This window comes from Podarcis pityusensis (assembly GCF_964106645.2).
Source record: "Podarcis pityusensis genome assembly, chromosome: 4".
Classification (NCBI taxonomy): domain Eukaryota; kingdom Metazoa; phylum Chordata; class Lepidosauria; order Squamata; family Lacertidae; genus Podarcis; species Podarcis pityusensis.
In genome coordinates, this window is record NC_138027.1 from 22,213,694 (window position 1) to 22,235,416 (window position 21,723).

General features: G+C 46.0%; 3 protein-coding genes across 5 annotated transcripts in view; 2 read left to right on the forward strand and 1 right to left on the reverse strand.

The window, feature by feature from the left end:
• Positions 1-21,723, reverse strand: part of ALKBH8 (alkB homolog 8, tRNA methyltransferase) — a 229,924-nt gene that overhangs the window by 198,923 nt on the left and 9,278 nt on the right. The gene's annotated exons all lie outside the window — the stretch shown is intronic.
• RAB39A (RAB39A, member RAS oncogene family) lies at positions 5,507-14,250 on the forward strand. The gene is made up of 2 exons (XM_081002430.1): positions 5,507-6,045; positions 12,029-14,250. The coding sequence occupies exons 1-2, from the start codon at positions 5,699-5,701 to the stop codon at positions 12,453-12,455; spliced, it is 774 nt and encodes a 257-aa protein (XP_080858556.1). The 5' UTR covers positions 5,507-5,698; the 3' UTR covers positions 12,456-14,250.
• CUL5 (cullin 5) overlaps positions 20,425-21,723 on the forward strand; it is a 34,226-nt gene continuing 32,927 nt past the window's right edge. For 2 of the 3 annotated variants that reach the window (XR_013985103.1, XM_081002002.1), the window contains exon 1: positions 20,425-20,817. Coding sequence is in view for 2 of the 3 variants with exons in the window: in XM_081002002.1 (XP_080858128.1) it covers positions 20,794-20,817 (24 nt within the window). In the remaining variant the exon portion in view is untranslated. The remainder of the gene's footprint in view (positions 20,818-21,723) is intronic. The other variant, XM_081002000.1, reaches the window with a different exon arrangement.

Here is a 21,723-nt window from a genome sequence, read left to right on the forward strand (position 1 = left end):
AGAAGCCAAGTTACAGGGAACCAGGCAGAGGGCCTTCTCGGTAGTGGCGCCCTCCCTGTGGAACGCCCTCCCACCAGATGTCAAAGAGAACAACAACTACCAGACTTTTAGAAGACATCTGAAGGCAGCCCTGTTTAGGGAAGCTTTTAATGTTTGATGTATCATAGTATTTTAATATTCTTTTGGAAGCCGCCCAGAGTGGCTGGGGAAACCCAGCCAGATGGGCGGGGTATAAATAATAAATTATTATTATTATTATTATTATATCAGCACAATTATACACAATCCCACTTTCAGTACTTTTTGTGCCTGCAAATGTTTTGGGCTGAACATGCTGCTTCATTTTCAGTTGATACATGTCTTGTAGCTTCCTGCTGAAATCCTGTAACTTCTCATACAGCAAATGTTCCATGAGGGTTTGGTTTTTTTGTCCGTCCCCCCGCCATGTTTGCTACACCGTAGACAAAAGTGTCCCTCCAGATGACAACAACTCACTAACACTGGGGAAGCATCACAGAAACAACTAATAAAGCAGAAGGATGTGGCGATGGTCCAGTATCAACCCGCGACTAAGGCGTTATAACTGCATCAATGATGTGTTGTGGAATACGCCCGTGGGGAATATTTTGAAAGCAGATATGAAGGAAGGGAATTCGGCTTTGAAAATACAGCTCTGTATTTAAGGAAAAGAGAGAGAAATCTACCATGCTGAAGAATAAATATTGTAGGGAAGCCAAGGAATTCTAACAGCCCAGCATGCTGTAGAGTCTGTTCATTTAGCTTACTCAGATTTCTGGAGTTCACCAGCATCTGTGCAAGATTTGGAGCACTGTGGTTCTCAGTGGATGGGTGGAGGGCATTCCTAGGGAGGCACAAACAGATGCCAGCAAAGGCACATGCTCCTCACCAACCCCAATCCCAAGGGTGTCTGTGCAGAGATTTGTAGCATGAACTTATGAATGCCTACTCAAAGACATACCAATAGAATTAGTATGGCAAAAGCTCAGTGATACAGGATGTGCTTTGCTGGAAGGTGGTCCCAGATTCAGGCACCAGCATCTCCTGGTAAGATTCCTCCTGCCTGAAGCCCTGGAACACACTGACACTGAGAGCAGACACTACTGAGATAGGTTGCCCATTGGTATAAGGCAGTTCTATGTACTCAGAAGTAAGTCACGTTATCTCAGAAATTGGGAAGAACCAAAGCTCAGTAGCAAAGCATCGGCCTTGCATGCAGAAGGTCCAAATTTTTATTCCTGGCATTGCCAGGTGGGGCTAGAAATGTCCACTGTTTGAAACCCTGGAGAGTCACTGCCAGACAGAGCAGGCTGAACTAGATGGACCAGCTGTGTGCCTTTTTTTCCTGACTTCAGTGGGACTCATTTATAAGCGAGTGCATATATCACAGATCAGCAACCAACGCATGCAGCCTCAGCCTCATGTTGTGAAACTTTCAACACCTCTTGAAGCTGCCCTTGTCCTCCATTCTATCAGAATTCCTTCCATCATGTTCATTTATTTCCCCCGGCTTTTAAATGCACCCTGTTCCTCTTTCGTTGTAGCTTCCAAGCTGAAATGAGCAGCATTTTATTTGTTGGTAACAATTTTTGTTGTTGTTGTTTTAAATCTTTTCCAGGTTGCATGGCTTAGAGAAAAGAAGTTCCACCCACCTCCCAGCTGTCGGAGAACAAATTAGTAGGCTTCTACTGTGTGTGTAGCAAACTAAAGCCATAAATTACTTTGTTTTCCAGAACAGTAGCTGTATTGAACTGTTGTACTTGTTGTTGTTTAAAAAAATCCTCTGTACAGTTAAGGTCCCAGCAAACACAGTGGGACTGACTTCTCAGGTTGGGAATTCTCATCTGAGATAGCTTTGGTGAAAACTGAAGCAAGCTGGTCTTTATTCTTGATTCATTAATACAGAACACTTTTTCTCTCAGACTTTGTCCACTGTTGGAATGAAACTCATGACAGATTATCTGGAAGGGGATGCAGTCTTCAAAAACATTGCCCACTCCGATGTATAGCACTGAACTGCATCCTGTTGAGATGGCGGCCTAAGGCATTAGATGATTAATCTGTTTTAAGTTATTTATTAATTAACTTCACATCCTGCCTTTCCTCCTCCAAAGGAGCTCAGGGCAGCAGCCCAGGGCCATTGAGGGGTGTGGCCTGGAGAGAGGAAGCTCGTCTGAGGAGAGTCCTGAAGGCCAAAGAAAGGGGTTCCAGGATCCACATTTTATTATTGAAGCTGAAGTTCAATGTCCCTCCTTGACAGCACACCTCTTGTTCCTAAAGCTACTTTGATTCTGATTCATTCCTGTAATAGGAAACGAAGACAATATTGGGAGCAAAAATGAAATATGAAAAATGGTGCATCCATCTAAGAACCAGCGGTAATTTCGTTAATGAAACTGTAAATCATTTTACACTTTCTTTGCTGTCTTGAAAATCCCCCTATACTGAGATACAATCACGTGCAAATGTGAGACTAATTGATCAATCAGCTGAAGGGTCAACTAAAATGCAGTCTTCTCCAGATACATTCATTCATTCATCTTGAATGTTCCCTACCAGTCACACATGTGTCATCAGCAGAACTCTTCTGGGCAAAGCCACTCAAAGTGGTGCTGGCACTGGATTTCCCCTATGCCCCATTTTGCCTGCGAGTGATTTCTCCCAAGTGCATTGATTTCCCCCATACTCTCAATTTGGCACACACGTTGCACTGCAGTTCCACTCTGACGTCTGCCTTCCCTTTCCATCTGCAGAAGCCAAAAAGCTATGTGCCCTATCCAGGTCCTAAGCTGTGTCCGGGATCACCACAGGCTATGTTCTCAAGTAACCTGATCCTGAGCTGCATAGGGGGCTTATATGTTAGCACCAACACTTTGGATTTGTCCCAGTAGCAGATTGGCAGCCTGTGGAAATCCAGCAAGCAGGGTGTTTTATGCCGGCAGTAGCTCGCTCCCACAAGCAACCAAGCCACTGTGTTCTGCACCTGCAGACCAACCCAAAGGGCAGCTCCACATAGAGGACATTTGCAGGAATCCAGCAGTGAGGAGCATGGGCAACTGTGGTTAGCTATCCTGACCCAGGAACAGCCGTGGCTGCCTTACCCAGCAAGTCGGAAAAAGGCACTCCCATTCATCAAAGACACCCGTGTCTCCGGTGACAGAGCTGGATCCAGGATCACCCCCAAACTATGCCCATGCTCCTTCAGGGAAAGTGTGACCCCATCCAGCACAGGTAACTTGCTGACATCCCAGATCCAGGAACCACTATCACACACAAGCCAGGATTCAGCCTTGGTTTTCTAGCCTTCATCCAGCCCACAACTGCACCAGCCATTCCCGATTCAGATGCTACAGAAAAATACGAGTTAGGTATCATTGGAGTACGGATGACACCTTGCTCCCAAACCATTAAGGTTCACTCCCAAAGGGTTAGTGTAGATGTTAAATAGCATTGGAAACAATATAGTGAATAATAGAATCATGGAGTTGGAAGGGCCTTCAGGATCACCTAGTCCAACCTATGCAGCTGTCCCATATAGGATCAAACCTGCAACCTTGGCATTATCAGCACTGTGCTCTAACCAACTTTGCTCTCCAGTGCCCTGAGAGCCAATGGGAGTTGTTTTCCAAGAGCATCTGGAGGGCACCAGGTTGAACATTTGCTTTCACTTCACTTCTCCATGAGTTTTATTTAAAGAGGGGTGTTTTTAAACTATGTGTTTTGTTGCTGCTGGTGGGATTATATAGCACTCCGGTCTCTGGGTGCTCCGTTTCGAAAAGGTGCTGAACGGACAGCTCCCTTATTCTAAACCTCTGCTTGCCACAGGAGATCCTTAGTTTATTTAACAAGGAAGAAGAGCCACTTTCAGGGTCGGGACTTGTACGCAGAGGCCCGGGGCTCCTCAGCAAGGGGGTCCCCCACACGCAGCAGTTCATTTCACATTTTGCATTCAGTGGAGTTATGCATTTTTCCATCTAAAGACCAACCCACCCACATGATCATTATGTCAAGAGCCTGCTGCCTTATACTGCACCACTGAGAGATCTATTCCATTTCCAACCCTCTGTGGGTGGTGGCCACCCACAGAGTGCCACCCATCAGCCAGCGCCAAGCCAAACATTATTCCACTTAGCAAAACCCAAGAGCCTTTGAATAGAAGCTGTCCTTGCCAAAGGCCGGCCAACCAGCCCGATTTGCCAGAATCTCATTCTGCAGCAACCCACCTTAAAAATATCCATAGCAATGTTTTTGTAGTGTGCATACACCTGTGTCAAAATGCTACCTAACTCCTAAGACAGCAAGAGGAACCAGGCAACCATCTGTTTGATTGCCCTTGGTGTGGTGGAGGTGCATTTTAGCTTGAGAAATTTGCCTTCTCTGTAGCCGGCAGTGTGTGGTTTTGTTCACATGCTTAAATCGCACAGAATTATTTGCTTTGTTAGCATCTGCCCACGATGCACTTAGGCAACCTCTGATCCTGGAGGTAATATATAGTCACTATAACAACTTGTAGCCATCAAGAGGCTTATTCTTCCAAACTTTCTTTTAATCCCTTTTTTAAAGCCATCTAAGGTGGTCCCCTTCATCACATTTGGTGGGAAAGAGTTCCATGGTTTAATAAAGTGATGGGTAAATACTTCCTTGGAGTGGGAGGTGTTGACAGGATAGAAAGTCGTGGGTTTGATGGACCAATGTTTACTTCTTCATACATATTTTCCAGGTAATGTGTTTTAAAATATATGCCGACAAATCGGACATGCCAATGAAATAAGCAAGCATCTTGCAAACCCGCCGGACAGGTGTACCTGTCGGTGAGCCAGGATTTGATTCTAGCTCCCTTTTAAAACATACCCTCAGTGGTATCTTCACATTCGGTTTGGTTTTTTTGCCACCATGCGGTGATGTGAAGCCTGTTTCGTGCCTCCTTCTAAACTAGTAGCCCTGCCTGGTCGCTCCGACGTAACCAGAAGCATTGTCCCGACTTAAACCCTCCCCAAAGAGCCCAAGAACCCGTTTTCAGTGCCAAGCCTGGGGACATCAACGCGCCTCTCTGGGCACGTGCAGAGTGCTTTTCTCCCGGGGGAGCAGCGACGGACCGGGGACACGAGGCGAAAGGGGCTTGCTGGGCCCTCCATTTCAGAAAGGGAGCCTCAGAGCAAAAAGGGGAAACCGACGCCGAGCCCCGGCAGCCCCTCGCGCAGAAGCGGAGCCAAGCTGCCAATCCACGCCCACCCGACGGTTTAAAAGCCTCCTTCTTTTCCCATCCCAGTGGCAGCAAAGCAGTGGGCAGTCCCCGCCCTCCTCCTCCTCCAGCACCGCCACCACTGGGGGAAAACTGGAAAAAATAAGCCCACCCACCGCCCAATCGAAGGGAACAAAGGCGCGCCATCCGCTCGCCTGGAATCCTCTCCCTGCTCCATCGCCCCCCGTCTGGTCTCCTCCGCTTTCCCCTCTCCGTTAGCAGGGCAGGAGGTAAGCAAAGGAAGCTCCATTTCCACCCACCCAGACCCGCCCGCCATCCCTTTCCCTACCCAGCCTTTCAGACGGCGAGAGCCCCGGCCCGTGGCTCCCCTCTCCTTCCCGCGCTGCTCGTCGAGTCCCCGCGCTCGGACCAGAGGCGCCTCCGTCCCGCCCTCCGTGCTTCCCTTCCTCCGCGCGTCCCTCCCTTCCTGCTGCGCCAATGCCTGGGATAGGGGCCGTGGGAGCTCGGTGCAGGCACCGCCCGAGGAGGCGCCCCAACAAGGCCGAGGACGGCGGCGGCGGAGCCCACCCGGCCGCCTGCTCCTCCTCCGGGGAGAGCGCCATGGACGCAGCCATCTGGATCTACCAGTTCCGCCTGATCGTGCTGGGCGACTCGACGGTGGGCAAGTCGTGCCTTTTGCACCGCTTCACCGAGGGCCGCTTCCCGGGGCCCATGCACTCGGATCCCACCGTCGGGGTGGATTTCTTCTCTCGCCTGGTGGAGATCGAGCCGGGCAAGAGGATCAAGCTGCAGCTCTGGGACACGGCGGGCCAGGAGAGATTCAGGTATAGCAGGCGCCCCTTCCCGCCCTCCTCCCGAGTAATATGCATGCTGTTTAACCAAGGGGTGTCTCCGGAATCCCCCTCCCTACGCTGACCAGAGGCTTCTGAGTATATGCAGAGTGCCTCCTCTTCGCCGCAGATCAGCAGCTCCGTGGATCAACCCCACCCGCCTTTCCCGCTCAGGGCGTGTTCGTGAGTGTTAACCCCTTGAAGGTAGTTAACTTCTTGCATTCATCCTTAGCCAACCTGCTGTCTTCCCAGCTTTTGGACTACAACTTCCATCAACCGCGACCAGTGTGGTCATTGGTCAGGGATGTTGGGAGTTGTAGTCAGGAAAAAATCTGGAGGGCATCATGTTGACAAAGGCTGCTTTGAATGTGCTGATTCAGATCTCTAGCAACACCAGTGTAATTAGGTTTGCAGAAGAGCAGAGTCCCCAAGGCTGGCCCTAACATTTGGCACGGTGAGACAGTCACCTCAGGCGGCAGATTTGGGGGATCATTTGAAGGCAGTAATTAACTTAGGATGGCTGTGTTTCTACCCCTAGGGAAAGAGGCTTGTGGGATTTTCTGCCTCAGGTGATTAAATAACTTGGTCACCTACAGGCACTATGCAGTTTGTCTGGGAAGTGGAAACCACTTGATGTTCTGCCTCAGGCAGCAAAATACTTGTGCTTTGTGGCACCTAAACAGGTTGAGTGTGGCATCAGCTTTGGTGGACCGGTGTTGACTTCATCATCAGGTGCATGAAATGTGGTTCTCTGTGGGGATATATATAAGACACATGTGGACATACGCACTAGAGAGGAAGAAATGTCAACAATGGGGCCTCTCACATTTCAGGGCACTTGGGCCTCATCTCTTTTCTGCATCCCATGAAGCAGGTTCTAAACCACAAAAGCTTTTGCCACCCCCCAAAATCTGCTTGTCTCCAAGGAAGTCTTCTATATTTGTTCCAACAGGCTAATGGGGCAGCCCCCTATGAAATTAATCACTGTTGTATTCCGACAACCATTCCTGTGTCTACAACCACCCAGTGCCTCCGTCATCCAAGGCCTCTTTCTACCCAAGGCTTATTTTCAGGGAGGCTTTGTTTGTTTGTTTCATTCTCTTTCTCACAATAAGAACCATCAAATTTGGCTTCAGGGCGGACCAGATAAAGTGCATAGTTAACTTGGGGAACTCAGTGCCACTGGACAGCTTTAAGGGGAGAACAGACAAATTCATGGTGGATAAGGGCTATTAATGGCTGTTTACTAACTCCAAGATCAGAGTCAGAAAGCCTCTCTGGGCAACAACAGGAGGAAAGGAATATTGTCCTAATTAAGAGCATAAGAAGAGCCTATTGGCAGTAACAACAACAACAACAACAACAACTTTATTATTAAGCCCACAAGCAGGACCTGCATGCAACAGTTTTCTCCCTATTTGTGATTCCCAGCAATGTGTATTCAGAGACATGTTGCCCCCAACAGTGATGGTAAAACCTAGCCATTGCCTGAATCTCCTCTGAATCTGTCCAATCCTCTTTTAAAGCCGTTTAAGTTTGTGGCCAATCACTATCCCTTGCAGAAGGGAATTCCATAGATTAACTCAGGTCCTCCATGTGGGCTTCCCCTGGCATCTAAGTAGGCCCCTCTAGGAAACAGGAAGCTGGACTCGATAGACTTTTGGTCTCATCCTTGAATTTTGGACTGGTTCCCCAGGCCTGCACTTCCGGTGTTGCTGCTCTCAGGACAGCTAACGAAGAATAAAAGTGATGTGAAACTACTAAAATCAAGCAAGAAAATAACAGCAACAGAGCAGCAGGACAATAATGCAAGCATAAAAACGCAGCAGGAGAATAATATTCAGACTGAAACTTAGTTTGAAAAAGGCCTAGGCTTTTTGTTGTTGTTTTTTAAAGGCCTCATGAGACTCATGCCTATAAACAAGTCCCAGCTCTTGGATATGTGAAGCAATAAGAATAAGAGTAGAAGATATTTTATTCACCGCTCAAGGGCAACCATCCCCCAGACAGGTGGATGGGTAAGAAATCCCAGTCGGAGGATGTGCCTTTGCCTTGCTTCCCAAACTCTTGTTAAAATGAACTGCTGATTCCTGCTCCTAAATTTCCATGTGCTTCCTTTGCAGAATTGCTTCTGCGGGGCCAGTTTGACTCAACTTTTCCCCATCTTCTGTCTGCCATCTTCTGAATAATCGGGCAGTTTGATTCTGTTTGCCAAGGCAAACCTTGGTTTTCTGTTCCACTAGGTGTGTTAGTTAACATAGCAAAGTTGGGATGGTTGTGTTATCAACAACCATTGCTGTTATGAACACCCACTTTGCTTATCTTAATCTTTACATTCAATGGGCACAGACCGTACTTTTTGTACTTCATTGCCATTTGGCTTCATTTCTTGTTTGCCATTTGATAGCTTGTGCTGCAATGAACTTTGGGTTAAACAGTAAGTGAGACTTGACTTGACTCCTCTAATGCAGAAAGCTAGCAGCTCAGGCAGAACATTAGACTAGAACCTTCTACCCAATGTTAGTTTTCTGTGGCAAGGACATTTCATTCAGACATGCAGTTCCCCATCTGAACTATAAAATGGTACAGTCCCAGGCAGTGGTTTGGTGGTAAATTTAGAAGTTCAGGAGCTCCTCATCACAGCCACTACAGCCACATTTTAAAGGAAAGTCAAAAAAATATTCAGGCACCCATTTTGAGACATCATTTTATATGCACACACTGAAAAGCAGCAGTACATAGCATAATACCCACTTTATCAGACTCTACATAACTGCAGCAATCCTGTACATAGTTTCTAGGGTATAAAGTCTATTGAAATCAGTGGTGCTTAACTTCTGACTGCATAGGTTCAATATGTAAAACTCACTGAACATTAATGAAATACCTTCAGTTGGCTGAACTGCAACCTTTGCCTTTTAATTACAAAAGCAAGCAGTCTTGCAATGAAGAGTTTGCCATTTAAATTGCTAGCTTGACATGGGAATCCCATCAAAGAGGCCCCCATCCTCTGTTTGATTATTATTATCACCATCCTCTGACTTCTATGCTAATCTGTTGCAAAGAAACTTGAAAGCCTCATTATTACCTCATTCACTTGCCACAGCAAGGTGATTTGTTAGTCCATGATGCTCCTCCAGATAACACCATCCCTCCTGCTCTGAGCTGCAGTCTGCTGCATTTGCTCTCCACTATACCATAGGTTCGAAAGCACATCAAAGTGCAAGTAGATAAATAGGTACCTCTCTGGCGGGAAGGTAAATGGCATTTCCATGCACTGCTCTGGTTCGCCAGAAGCAGCTTAGTCATGCTGGCCACATGACCTGGAAGCTGTATGCCGGCTCCCTCAGCCAATAAAGCGAGATGAGCGCCGCAACCCCAGAGTTGGAAACGACTGGACCTAATGGTCAGGGGTCCCTTTGCCTTTTTATACCATAGGTCTTGGGAACTCTGTAACATCTGCCTGCTTGAGCATGCAAACACAGAAGTTCATTTCAGCATGCTACAAACCCTCACAATCCCTTTAAAAAACAAGAAGATAATTCCTAGTTCTTTCAGTTCTGCAAGTAGGCCATGGTCAAGCGAACTATGCCAAAGAATGCTCTTGGCACCCCCAGAGTGAGTTTGGATACTTGCTTTTCTCAAACATCAGCACCTCAGTCCTGCATGGGAAACGCTTTGGAACCTTGGAGGAAATTCAGAAATGGTATGTGATACAGCACAGGAAATCTTCTGCTCTGGGGTTGTGGGGGAGAGATAAAAATGCTTCTGGATGCCTAAAGTGGCCTTCTGGATTTCATCCAAAAGCTTGAAAATCTATGTCAGTACCTGAGGAATCCTCAGCACAGCAGAGGTTAGTCGATTAGGGCAAATGAGGCACAGCTTATGTTTCAAGCATATTCTTAGCCACATCTCACACATCATAAAGAAACATTGCAGGGAACATCAGCAGAGCCTTGTGGCACCTTAAAGGCTAACAAATTTATTATAGCATAAGCTTTTGTGGACCGTAGCCTCCTTTATCAGGTGTTTTCCAGCATCTGTGAGCTAAGAAGTACCAAATTGTTTGAAACAAAACGCAGTGTAGTCCGACGCACAACTGCTCAGAAACACATCCTATTGCAGGGTTAGATACTGTAGGACTTACTCCTAAGTAAGAGTACATGGGATTGCAATTCTAATCAATGATTCTCTCTGGCAGGGTGCCCTACTTAGAATATACTCAAGAAAACCATCTGATATAAATACACTCTTAGGACCTGATCATACAGCATGATCATGTATGGGGGTACATTTTACTGGATACCTGCAAATTCTGATATGAATACAGTCATAACTTGGTTCTTGAACGGCTTAGTTGCCAATCAGCTCCCAAATCGCTCCCGAACGCCACAAACCCAGAAGTAAGTGTTCTGGTTTGTGAACGTTTTTCAGAAGCCCAACGTCCAACGCGGCTTCCACTTGAGTGCAGGAAGCTCCCAATCTAAGCTGCACCTTGGTTGTTTTAGTGAATAGCTCCCAAGCACTGGACCAAGCTTCACTGGGAGGTTGCGCTTTCTGCCTTCCAGGAAGAGCATTGTGGTAAAAGAGAGACCAGGTTGGCCCCATCCATTGGCCAGAGGAGCAGCAGATGCAGGGGGGCTTGCTCCCCACCTCCCTGCCAAAAACAACACTTGGTTTCACCTGCAGGTTGTTATGGGACTTCAGAGGTTCAGGGGAACGAACTTACTTTGGTCCCTTCCGTCAACCAGGTGACTAAGACTGGTGGATTATATGGATTTGGGGTTTGTGTGTGGATGTGTGCATGATCACAGCCTCTTAACAAGCGACCTTGAGGACCGTTCAGATGCAGTAGTAGCCAGTGTGGTGGGCAGACCTGTGGAGCCAACCTCTCTATGCTGGCAACTTTGATGGGACCAGGGGTAGGGCAACTGCAAGGTCATACAATGGTGGGAGTCCCAGAGTGGCTCGGCCTACCAGTGCACCTACCCAGCCCCAGTCAAACCACTGCCCTGCTCAGCCCCAACCAAGTGCTGGTGGGAAGGGCGACAGCTCCATAACTCCCACGAGACTGTCTACTGCCGTTCCATTGAGAGGTAGAAAAGAAACCTTATCTAAATACATAAAGGTAAAGGACCCCTGGACGGTTAAGGCCAGTCAAAGGCAACTATGGGGTTGCGGTGCTCATCTCGCTTTCAGGCCGAGGGAGCCGGCGTTTGTCCACAGGCTGCTTTCCAGGTCATGTGGCCAGCATGACTAAACCTCTTCTGGCACAGCGGAACACAGTGACAGAAACCAGAGCTCGCGGAAATGCCGTTTACCTTCCCGCCACAGTGGTACCTATTTATCTACTTGCACTGGTGTGCTTTCGAACTGCTAGGTTGGCAGGAGCTGGGACAAAGCAATGAGAGCTCACTCCATCGTGGGGATTCGAACAGCCGACCTTCTGATCGGCAGCCCAAGAGGCTCAGTGGTTTAGACCACAGCGCCACCCGCATCCCGTACAGTGAGCTGGCTTGGCCATTGCAGAGAATTAGGCCTGCAATCCTGCTTCTGTTGCATCCTTTGGTCACATTCACAGCATACATTTAAAGCACATGACGTCCCCCCAAATAATCCTGGGAATCATAGTTTGTTCAGGGTGTTGGGAATTGTAGTGTGTGGGTGTTCTAGCTTAGAAACTATTGGTGATGGTTGGGGAGGAAGGTAAGGAAAAGTTAGATATGCACCATAGCTCACATCAGATGCCTCTCTATTTTCTCTTCACATAATTTGTAGAATAATTGCAAAAAAAGACTGAACACCACTACCGAATTAGAGCAATTCTTCTAATTTGTCTTTTTAAAAATGCCAGGATTTCATTTTGTTCTGAGATCTTCTCCAGCTCACAAGGATACTCCTGTCTTTAAAGAAGTAAACGTAGACAAGCTGGAACGTTCTTTCCTGTTGAGCATGTTTCTCCCCTTTTATTTTGCAGGTCAATCACACGTTCTTATTACCGAAATTCGGTAGGAGGCTTGCTGGTGTTTGACATCACTAATCGGTCTTCTTTTGAGCATGTGTACGATTGGCTTCAGGAAGCTAAGATGCATGTGCACCCTTTCCAGATTGTGTTTATCCTGGTGGGACACAAATGCGACTTGGAGGCGCAGCGCCAGGTTACGAGAGAGGAAGCTGAGGAACTGGCATCCGCCTGTGGCATGAAGTACATAGAAACATCAGCCAAAGACGCCACGAACGTTGAAGAATCCTTCACCGTTCTCACTAAAGACATATACGAACTTGTGAAAAAAGGAGACATTTCGATGCAAGAGGGGTGGGAAGGGGTAAAAAGTGGCTATGTTCCAAATGTTGTACATTCCTCAGAGGAGGCTACCTCACTCGGAGACCAGTGCCCTTGCTAAATCGCTTGCATGCCAAAGAAGCATAGTATATCAGGTGTCTGGAGAACAAGGCCCGGTTATACAAAATATTATATATGAAGATGCATTAGATCAGGGGTAAGCAATATCCATTGAGCTGCTTACAACCCCTACAATACTTATGTGTGGCCTGCACGCTCCTATAAAGATCCTGAGACTCACAGCTTTTGATTAAAAAGCAAAGTACATTTCTGGTAATTAAATATGGGATGGCAAAGACAATGAAAACAAAGAGGCAGGTTGAAAAAAAAAGTTGGGATGCTTTGTTTTCCACTTGTGATTTTTTGAAGTATATCTCAAAGATTTCTTTTTTTAAAAAAAAAAGCAGTCTCAGGTTTCTTCAGCCTTTGTTGCTAGTTTTTCAGAATGTTGAAACAATGGGTTTTTGTCACGAGAAGTGCGGCATATCCGCCACCCTGAGGTTTGGCGACCACTCTGTGCATGAAAATGATATGCAAATTACATGAATTATCTGCAGCAAAAGTCGTGCAGTTCTGCAACAATCCTCTGGTTCCTCGTGTATTTTTTCGAGGAGGTCCTTGATGCTTTGATCACGTTGCATAAGCCTACATGGGATCATGAACTCTGTTTGTGATCGTAGTGGCCTATCCAAATCACAGAACGGAAGTTACCGGTAAATGTTTTGCTTATTTGTATCATATAATAGGGAGCTTTATATTTCACAGTGAATCAGTTTGCTTGGGCTGGACGTGATACGATTTCCAAAAAATTGTGCAGTGTATTCTCACCCCCCAAGAGCTTTGTACTGCTGTCCAACCCTCAAGGAGGGGGGGCGGGGAATTGCAAAACTGGGGAAGGGATACTGGGCAACCCCCATACATATCCACAAGATTCTTCCCTTGCTGTAATATATGCAACAATGCTGCCAGCAACAAAGCTGAGTATTTCATAACTATAAAGCAGAGGCAGCGAGACTCCAGGAGGTGGGAGAGGCATCCCTCCTAATTTCCTTCCTCCAGGAGACATTTATATATTATATTTATTTGGCACTTTTCTCGCTTTAAGTTGCCAGGGACACATTTACTCTGCATCCAGTGTGCTCCCACCGCCGGCTTTCGAAACCTCAGCCACAAGGCATATCTACCCTGCCATTTCTTGAGCAATACTGCTGTTTGATGTGTTTTCCCTCAAACTGGATTTGATCCGAATGGAAAACTGAAACCACGTTCACTTTGCTGTGTACATTTGAGTCTGCCATTGCACACGCACGGATGACGGATGATATAGGAATTTGGAATTGGTGGGGAAGCCAAACATTTAACGTGCATCCGATAAAGACATCCCTGCCTCCTTTCTGATGTGCATGATGGCTGCAAATGTAAATAAAATTCAGTGGGGAAAACAAGCTCTCTTATGTTTTCAGCCACTAATGTCTGCATAGGCTTAAAACAAGTCTATTCCCTATCTTCCTTTGCCCTCTTTCCCCCCTTTTATTTGCTTTTCAGCCGACCCGTGACTGTCTCAAACTGCTCTCAGCCATAGATTTGACTGGAAGACAGTCTGATCAACTGGTTTCTTTACACTCTTCCCCACTGCCAGCTGATGTCAACATCTTGTAACGTCATGGATACCTGCCAGGATGTTATTAGGTTTTTTTTATGTCATTTTTTAAAAAAAAACCTGTGCATTTCTGCACACCTAGGGAATCCCCTGTCTACACAGAAGCCATTTGCTTATTTTTGAGTGGCCTCCTCTTTCACTTGTAAACCACTGCTTTCATTATGACTCGAGGGAACAATATATATAGATATTTATCTATCACAGGAAAAAAAAAATGCTTAGCAGCAAGGTGTTTTCTACAATGCTCTTATTACTGTTTTTATTACGTACAAGCTTTTAAGACATCACATTTTGAAAAGAGGTTAAAATAAAACTATGGACTGTACTGTATGCCTGATGAATCCCAGATTTTATTCACTTGGCCTTATTTCTGGGAAACGGCCTGTTGAAGAGTGTTGCCTTGTTCTGTCATCTCTTGTGCGACTTCGCTGCAAACATCGAGTTTTCCTTCCCACCAGGGCCTCTCCATAGACTGAAATGGTGGGGAGGCTCCATGCATGTATGGGAAAGCTTATACACACAGGTAAGCCCTGTGCAAATCGTAGCACATATGGGCTTTGCATCAGTGCCATGTACTCTTCTATTGCATTCCTTTGCTCGTGTAATAAATGTATAGGAAGTAAACCAAATACAGTTGCGCCATCACTTTTGATATTCCTGTAGCAATGGAAAAAATGTTATAAACATCAATATATTTCTGAATCTTTAAAAGTGCATGGAAGAAACACTGTTTAGAACAACATATTTTCTCTCAACGATCTATGTAACTACTGGTGGCTTAGATACAAAATAGTTTTCTCTGTTGCCAACTGTGTAAATAAACCACTTAATTTGCCTAATGGGTAAATACATAATTCCAAGTATAAGAAGTTCCTTTCAGCCGGCCTTGCAAATAAGCCCATAAAAGGATTGCGACCAACAAACTAATTAGTCATACATTCCTCTTGTGTGAACCGGTGGTATCCAAAGTACGAGAAAGTCATCCAGCCATGATGGAAATCGTGACCAATCCCTTCACTAATTAAATACAGAGGATGAACTCCTGAAACAAAACTGGAGACTTTTGATTTAAATTTGTATTCACGTTGCTGTGCTTTCATTGTATAATTTCACCTTTGATCAACCTTATGTGGCCAGCCTGTCATCTTGGCATGCAAGTACTGTATATCCCAAGGATTTGATTTGTAGTGCAATACACAACTGACATGTGCATTATGGAAAAGTCTGCAGGCACAGACAAGAAAGCATGGTCACTGCAACCATTGCCATAGGAACAGTAAAGAGTTGCCACAGGAAGGACGAGGAGTCAGTTTGAAGCCTTGCTCTTAGGAAACACTGATATTTTCCTCCTGCTCTGTCTCAACCACATTTGGAAAGAGCACAAAGCACAGCAGGAAAAACTGGTCAAGCTAGAGTGACCAGAAGCCAGTTTAAAGGAAAAACTCTGACCATCTGTCTACTGGCAGAAAAAGTGTTGTAGTTATACCTTTGTAATTTCTAAGAGCATGCCTTGTAAATCACAGTTGGATCAGAGGAACTCAGCAGTCAGTAGTGCCATACTTAGGGGAAAGAGTACAGCTTTTGCATTAGGTCTGTCCTAATTTCAGTCTGTAGTTACATGTTCTTTCAGAGCTAGCTTGGAAAATATTTCCACACACACCCCTGAGATGCTGCAGTCAAAAGTAACTGGCACTGGACTAAACGGACCAATGATCTTGCACGGGCAGTCCCCAAAATGCTTAGAGATGTCTCGTTTTGCCCTGCATGCTTCCTATCACCTACCTCATCCAGCTTTCCCAGGAATACTCATGCACACACATATATCCATGTGCAGGAGTATTGATTTATTTCCACATTGAAGCTTTTGGTGTAAGTTGCCTTGTGTGGCATTCTTTGTGTGGCATCTCCTGTCAGTTGTATGCGAGTGGAATTAGGTAAATATATTCAAGAGATACTTCTGTGTTTCAGGTTTAAACACCAGAAGAACTCATACCATCACCAATCATTTTCAAGGGGGTGGGGAAGAAAGATGCAGTTTGCATTGTTATAGAATGCTATGGCTCAAAAGACTGGGATGCATTTACAATTCTCAATACGAAGTCCAAACACTGCACAGGTTGTGGGTGATGGGGATGTGAAACACTGTAGAGCAATTTATGCAGCATGGTCTCTCAAACATAACTTACTAGTTTTTATTTCTGAAGTTGCACTGAAACATTCAGCTGGGAATCATAAGACAGCGCTCACACTTCCTGCTGTATTTATCCAGCATAATTTCTGATGGTATAGTCTACTCCGTAAATCCTGCTGTGTTCTGTTTGTTTATTACATTTATAGTTCACCTTTTCCCCAAGCAGCTCAAGCTGTCATATATACCGGTAATTCCCTTCTCATTTAATCCCCACAACAATTGTGTGAAGTAGATTAGGCTGAGAGTAAGTGACTGGCCCTCAGGGTCACCCAGTGATCTTCCAGGCTAAGTGGGGATTCAAACTCTGGTTTCCCAGGTCCTTGACCAACACTCTAACCACTACTCCACACTAGCTCTCTATCTAACTAACTGGTGTTCACTGGGGCTTACTCCTAGGAAAGTATACTTGGGATATTATCTGAAAAGTACTGACTGCAATGGCGTAGGCTGTGTAATAAACAAAAATCTGCCCTTATTCCTTAATGGGGTACACAAGAGCCCTTACAGAATCCTTTGTAGGTTCTCCATCAGTCGAAGAAAATAATAGAGGCCAATCAGATAATACTGAGAAGCAAAGCAGCTAGTAAACCTGATCTTTATTGAACTGTTGCAACAGGGTGCTCCCCTCACACGCAGGAAAGGAGGAGGACCCAGAACCAAGGTGTGCCTGCCCTTATATAGACATTTTAATTTCCCTGCCCTGGAGCTCAAGACCACCCCTCCATACATCATACATATATCACAGAAGGGGTATAACCCAAGACCACCCCGCACAAACATCATACCTACATCACAGAAAAGGTGGTCTACAACAAAAATTTGAATGTGGCCAGTGTGGTGTAGTGGTTAAGAGCGGTAGACTCCTAATCTGGGGAACTGGGTTCGCGTCTCCGCTCCTCCACATGCAGCTGCTGGGTGACCTTGGGCCAGTCACACTTCTTTGAAGTCTCTCAGCCCCACTCACCTCACAGAGTGTTTGTTGTGGGGGAGGAAGGGAGAGGAGAATGTTAGCCGCTTTGAGACTCCTTAAAGGGAGTGAAAGGCGGGATATCAAATCCAAACTCTTCTTCTTCTTCTTTTCCTCTCTGTCAGGTTATTTGATAATGCCTTATCTGATTGCCTTTCCTGGTAGTCTGGCTATTGGTGATTTCTTAATCCCCACCCCCCACCTGCCCTCCTTGCAGAGCAAACATTTGGTCAGTTTGGGAGTCAAAATGGTTTCAGGGCAGTCTTCCTGTGCTGCTCCAGACATGTGATCCCCATATCTATGTACGTGCTAGATTGGTACATTTATGAACATTTATTATATATATATGAATCCTATACCCACTTGCCTGGGAGTAAGACCAACTGAATGCAGTGGAATTTACTTCTGAGTAGACATGTATACAATTGCCACTGTTAGCTGCAACTTCTGTTCAAAATTAGAGAGTCCGCATCAGCAGTCTGATGCCCTACTGAGTGTCAAGAAGTCTGCTCATATATTGATCCAGAGCCGATTCCAACATACAGTTAGCAGAGTAAAAAAAAATAGCACGTTGCAGGATTCCCCCCAAAACAGACCAGAGGCAATTAATATTTCATCCAGCAGAGCTGAAGGCAAATGAGCATAATGGCCACAAATCCATACATTTTCAGTATTGGCATTGTCCATAAGAAATTCAGTTGCAGCAGACTTAACTTAAACTTACAATAACTTACAATAAGACTAAAACCTTAACACTATACAGTATATAGAACACCACACCGGAAGGAAAGAGAAAGTGAAACCAAGGCTCCCTCTGATCTTATTATTATAGTCAGCATTAACATTGATAGAAGGAGATAAGAGAATCAGTTTAAACTCGCTGTACTCAGCTTCTCTGAAGGAATAATCCAAACATTAGGAACCTTCAGCTTGTTTTTAGGCAGAATAGAAACTTCCTTGTCAGCTAGGAAACTTCCAGCTTGCACCAGCTTGTACCACACAGAGAAGCTTCCAGAACCCTCTTGAATCAATTAGAATAAGAAAGATCTCTGTACTTTAAACCAATACTTTCTGTACCAAGAATCGCAAGCTGACAATGAGTTCCAGAGCATGGTCTAAGAAGGACATGTGATGTGGCCACCTTGCTAAAGCTAAGCCAGCCTGCGTCTGACCAGGGTCTGGATGGCAGGCCCATGTAGACAGCGTTGATTTCCATGACGAGATATGCAATATAAATATAAAATAGTAACACAACGGCTTACTATATATGCCATGTGCCCACTTATGAGAACAGGATGCTGGGTGGGCCACTGGCCTGATCCAGAAGGTCTCTCCTTCTGCTCTTACGGAGCTTTTGAACTAGGCCCAGGAGCAGCCCCACACAGAGCTCATTGCAGCAATCCAGCCTCAAAAGCTCCAACACATGGACTACAATGGTCAGGCTCCCCCTGTCCAGGAACAGCTGTAGCTGGAAAACCAGATGATGCTTTGTAAAAGGCACTCCTAGCCAGAGGGCACTTGGGCCACCAGTGGCAATTACCCCAGCTCAAGCTGGTGATGTAGGTACCACCGTGCAATAATTTTTTTGCTTAATGTCAAAATAGGTTTCTATCCAGTTCCCAGTGTATAAAGACCAGTTACACCCAGTTACACAATGTTGTTGTTGTTGTTGACATCTCAGGACACAATGGAGGAGTGTGCCTTTGGAGGTGAAGCCAAAATGTTGGGAGGTTACAGCACCCGCCGTAGAGACCAATACTGGAAAGACATGTTTTGATGCAGCTGGGGCAGAGGAAGGCACATATAAACATCTACCTGTCATTAAAATACACAACAAAACTATCAGATTAAAGTATACATTGTGGCAGTGAATCCTGGAAGACCGGCTCGCTGCCTTGCTGGCCTTTTCCTATCTGGCCTGGGACTGACTCCAGCTACAAAAGCGGAGGCTGCAGAACAGTATTGCTTAGGAGTTTTATTGTTGTGGCTACAAAATAAAAAAATTCCTTCCAGTAGAGGAATTAGAGACCAACTAAGTTTGTTATTGGTATGAGCTTTCGTGTGCATGCACACTTCTTCAGATACCATTGTTGCTGCTGTTATATACATTAACCTTTCGTATTTTTATTTTCTAGATCTGATGATGATTTAAGTGGAAATTGTTCTGATTTGGCCGTGTGCTTTTTGAGGCGTTATATTTATTGCTTATAACTGACTATACTCTTGGGGTCCCTTCCAACTCTAAGATTCTATGGTTTTATTTAGCTGAGATTCCTGCATTGCAAGGGGTTGGACTAGATGACACTTGGGGTCCCTTCCAACTCTATGACTACCCCTTTTTTTTTTTTTTTTTTGCTACATTGACAGTTGTGGGCAAATCTATTATTATTATATGTGTAATGTTTTATTTTGCTTTTATGTGTGTTGGAAGCTGGCCAGAATGGCTGGGGGTAACACAGTCAGATGGGCGGGGGTACATATAAATAAGATTATGACTACCGTGGTACCTTGGTTCTCAAATACCTTGGTACTCATACAACTTGGAACCCAAATACTACAAACCCGGAAGTAAGTGTTCCAGTTTGTGAACTTTTTTTGGAAGCCGAACATGCTCCGTTTTGAGTGTTACGCTTCTGATTTGAGTGCCACACTTCCGTTTTGAGTGTTACACTGAGGTCTGTCTGTTTTTGCTATTTACCTGTATTTTGTGTTTTGATTTTGTGACTGTGTGGAACCCAGTTCAGCTACTGATTGATTGATTGATTGATTGCGTGACTGCACTACATTGTTTACTGCTTTCATTTTATGGATCAATGCTCTTGTTAGATAGTGAAATTCATGTTAAATTGCTGTTTTAGGGGTTGTTTTTAAAAGTCTGGAACGGATTAATCCATTTTGCATTACTTCCTGTGGGAAAGCGCGGAACGGATTTAAGTTTGAGAACCAAGGTACCACTGAACTATGACGATGCTGGTAAGTCGCCTCGGAGCATGGAAAGGCGGTGTGCGAATAAAAACGATGCTGCCACAGCAACACACAAACACACGGGCAGCTGGCAGCCTTCGCCACACCATGAGGGAACACCGGCGAGGCCTGCGCTCCGTCGGAGAGCTGGAGCCGAGGTAGGCACGGCCTCCGCCCTGCAGGGGCCGCTGTGGGCTGCAGCCGCTCTCCCCTCTCGGCGGCGGGCCATCCGGCTCCTCGGCGCCGCATCATGTGGGCTCGCCCAGCCCCTCGCGAGGAGCCGGGCCGCTGCCGCTGCTACCGCCTCCTCCTCCTCCTCCTCCAGCGTCCGGAGTCTCCCGCTGTCTGGGCTGATTCCGCCATGAGGCGCTGAGAACCGAGGCAGGGGAGCCGCGAGGAGCCCGTCGCCCACCGGCTGAGGCGGCCAGGTGGACGCCAAGCCGAGGCTCCCCACACGGTTCCGTCCCGCGCGGGGCGGCCGAGACCATGTAAAGCGGCCCCAGCCCGAAGAACCAGCCCCGGACGACGGGGGAGCAGCTGCTGCTGCCGCCGCCGGCTTGTGAAGGCCCCGCAAGGGCGCCTGTTTCTCTCTGTGTGTTGTGTGTTTTGTGAGGAACATGGCGACGTCTAATCTGTTAAAGGTGAGAGAGAGGCAACCCCCGGCCTGGTTGGGCGGCTAGCATGCCTGAGGGAACCTCCGGCATTTGGAGGTTGGGTGATATGTGGGGAGGAGCTGCCTGGCTGATAAGGAGAGGGAGGGATATATATATAGCACATATATAGCACATATATGTATATATATGTATATGTGCGTGTGTGTGTAGATGTAATGTGCTGGTCTGTATGTATGTGTGTGTGTGTGTGTGTGTGTGTATAGCTGTGTGTGTGGTTTTTTTTTAAAGCATATATATATATATATATATATATATATATATATATATATAAAATGTGCTGTGCTATATATATTGCTGTGCTGTGTGTGTGGTGTTGTTTTTTTCAAAGCACTGAGGAGCACTTCCGACAAGTTTGCTCTGGATCTTGGGAGGATGCAGTTAAACACCCCCGTTGGCTTATTGCAGCACCGCCGTAACAAAGCAGAGATATCATAGGCAAAACATATTGGCTTCTGGGTGCCTGCCTAAAGAGACCCGACTGCCAGGGTTAGGGTTACATGGTAGGAAGGCGGAGAGCCACGAGTCTAAAGGTTGGAAGCCTGCACTGAAAGGTTGGAAGTGAACGAAAATGCAACGGACTCGTGTTTTGGGTTATGTCTCATTTTTCTAAACTAGGGTGGAGCACATCCGACTTAACCTGTGTCCACATCTTATAAGATGTGTGCGCATCTTATAAGGTGAAGGGAGCGTTGCATTCCCTTCACAAGGTTTTTCTGGATTTCAGCCCCTGTGTATTGCAGGGTGAAGGCAGGGGAAGAAACAGCATTTGAGGAAAATGACAAGTGCTCTAAGACATGGTGGTCCTAAATGTATTCTCCACCCCCCTCCTCCAACCATCAAGGGTTTTCAGTGGGGAATATGCAGGACCGCTTC

Excerpts from the sequence above, each read along its gene's own strand:
- RAB39A (XM_081002430.1), top strand. The coding sequence starts at position 5,699 with ATGCCTGGGATAGGGGCCGTGGGAGCTCGGTGCAGGCACCGCCCGAGG. Across the intron at positions 6,046-12,028 it reads GCGGGCCAGGAGAGATTCAG|GTCAATCACACGTTCTTATT; the intron begins GTATAGCAGGCG and ends TTTATTTTGCAG.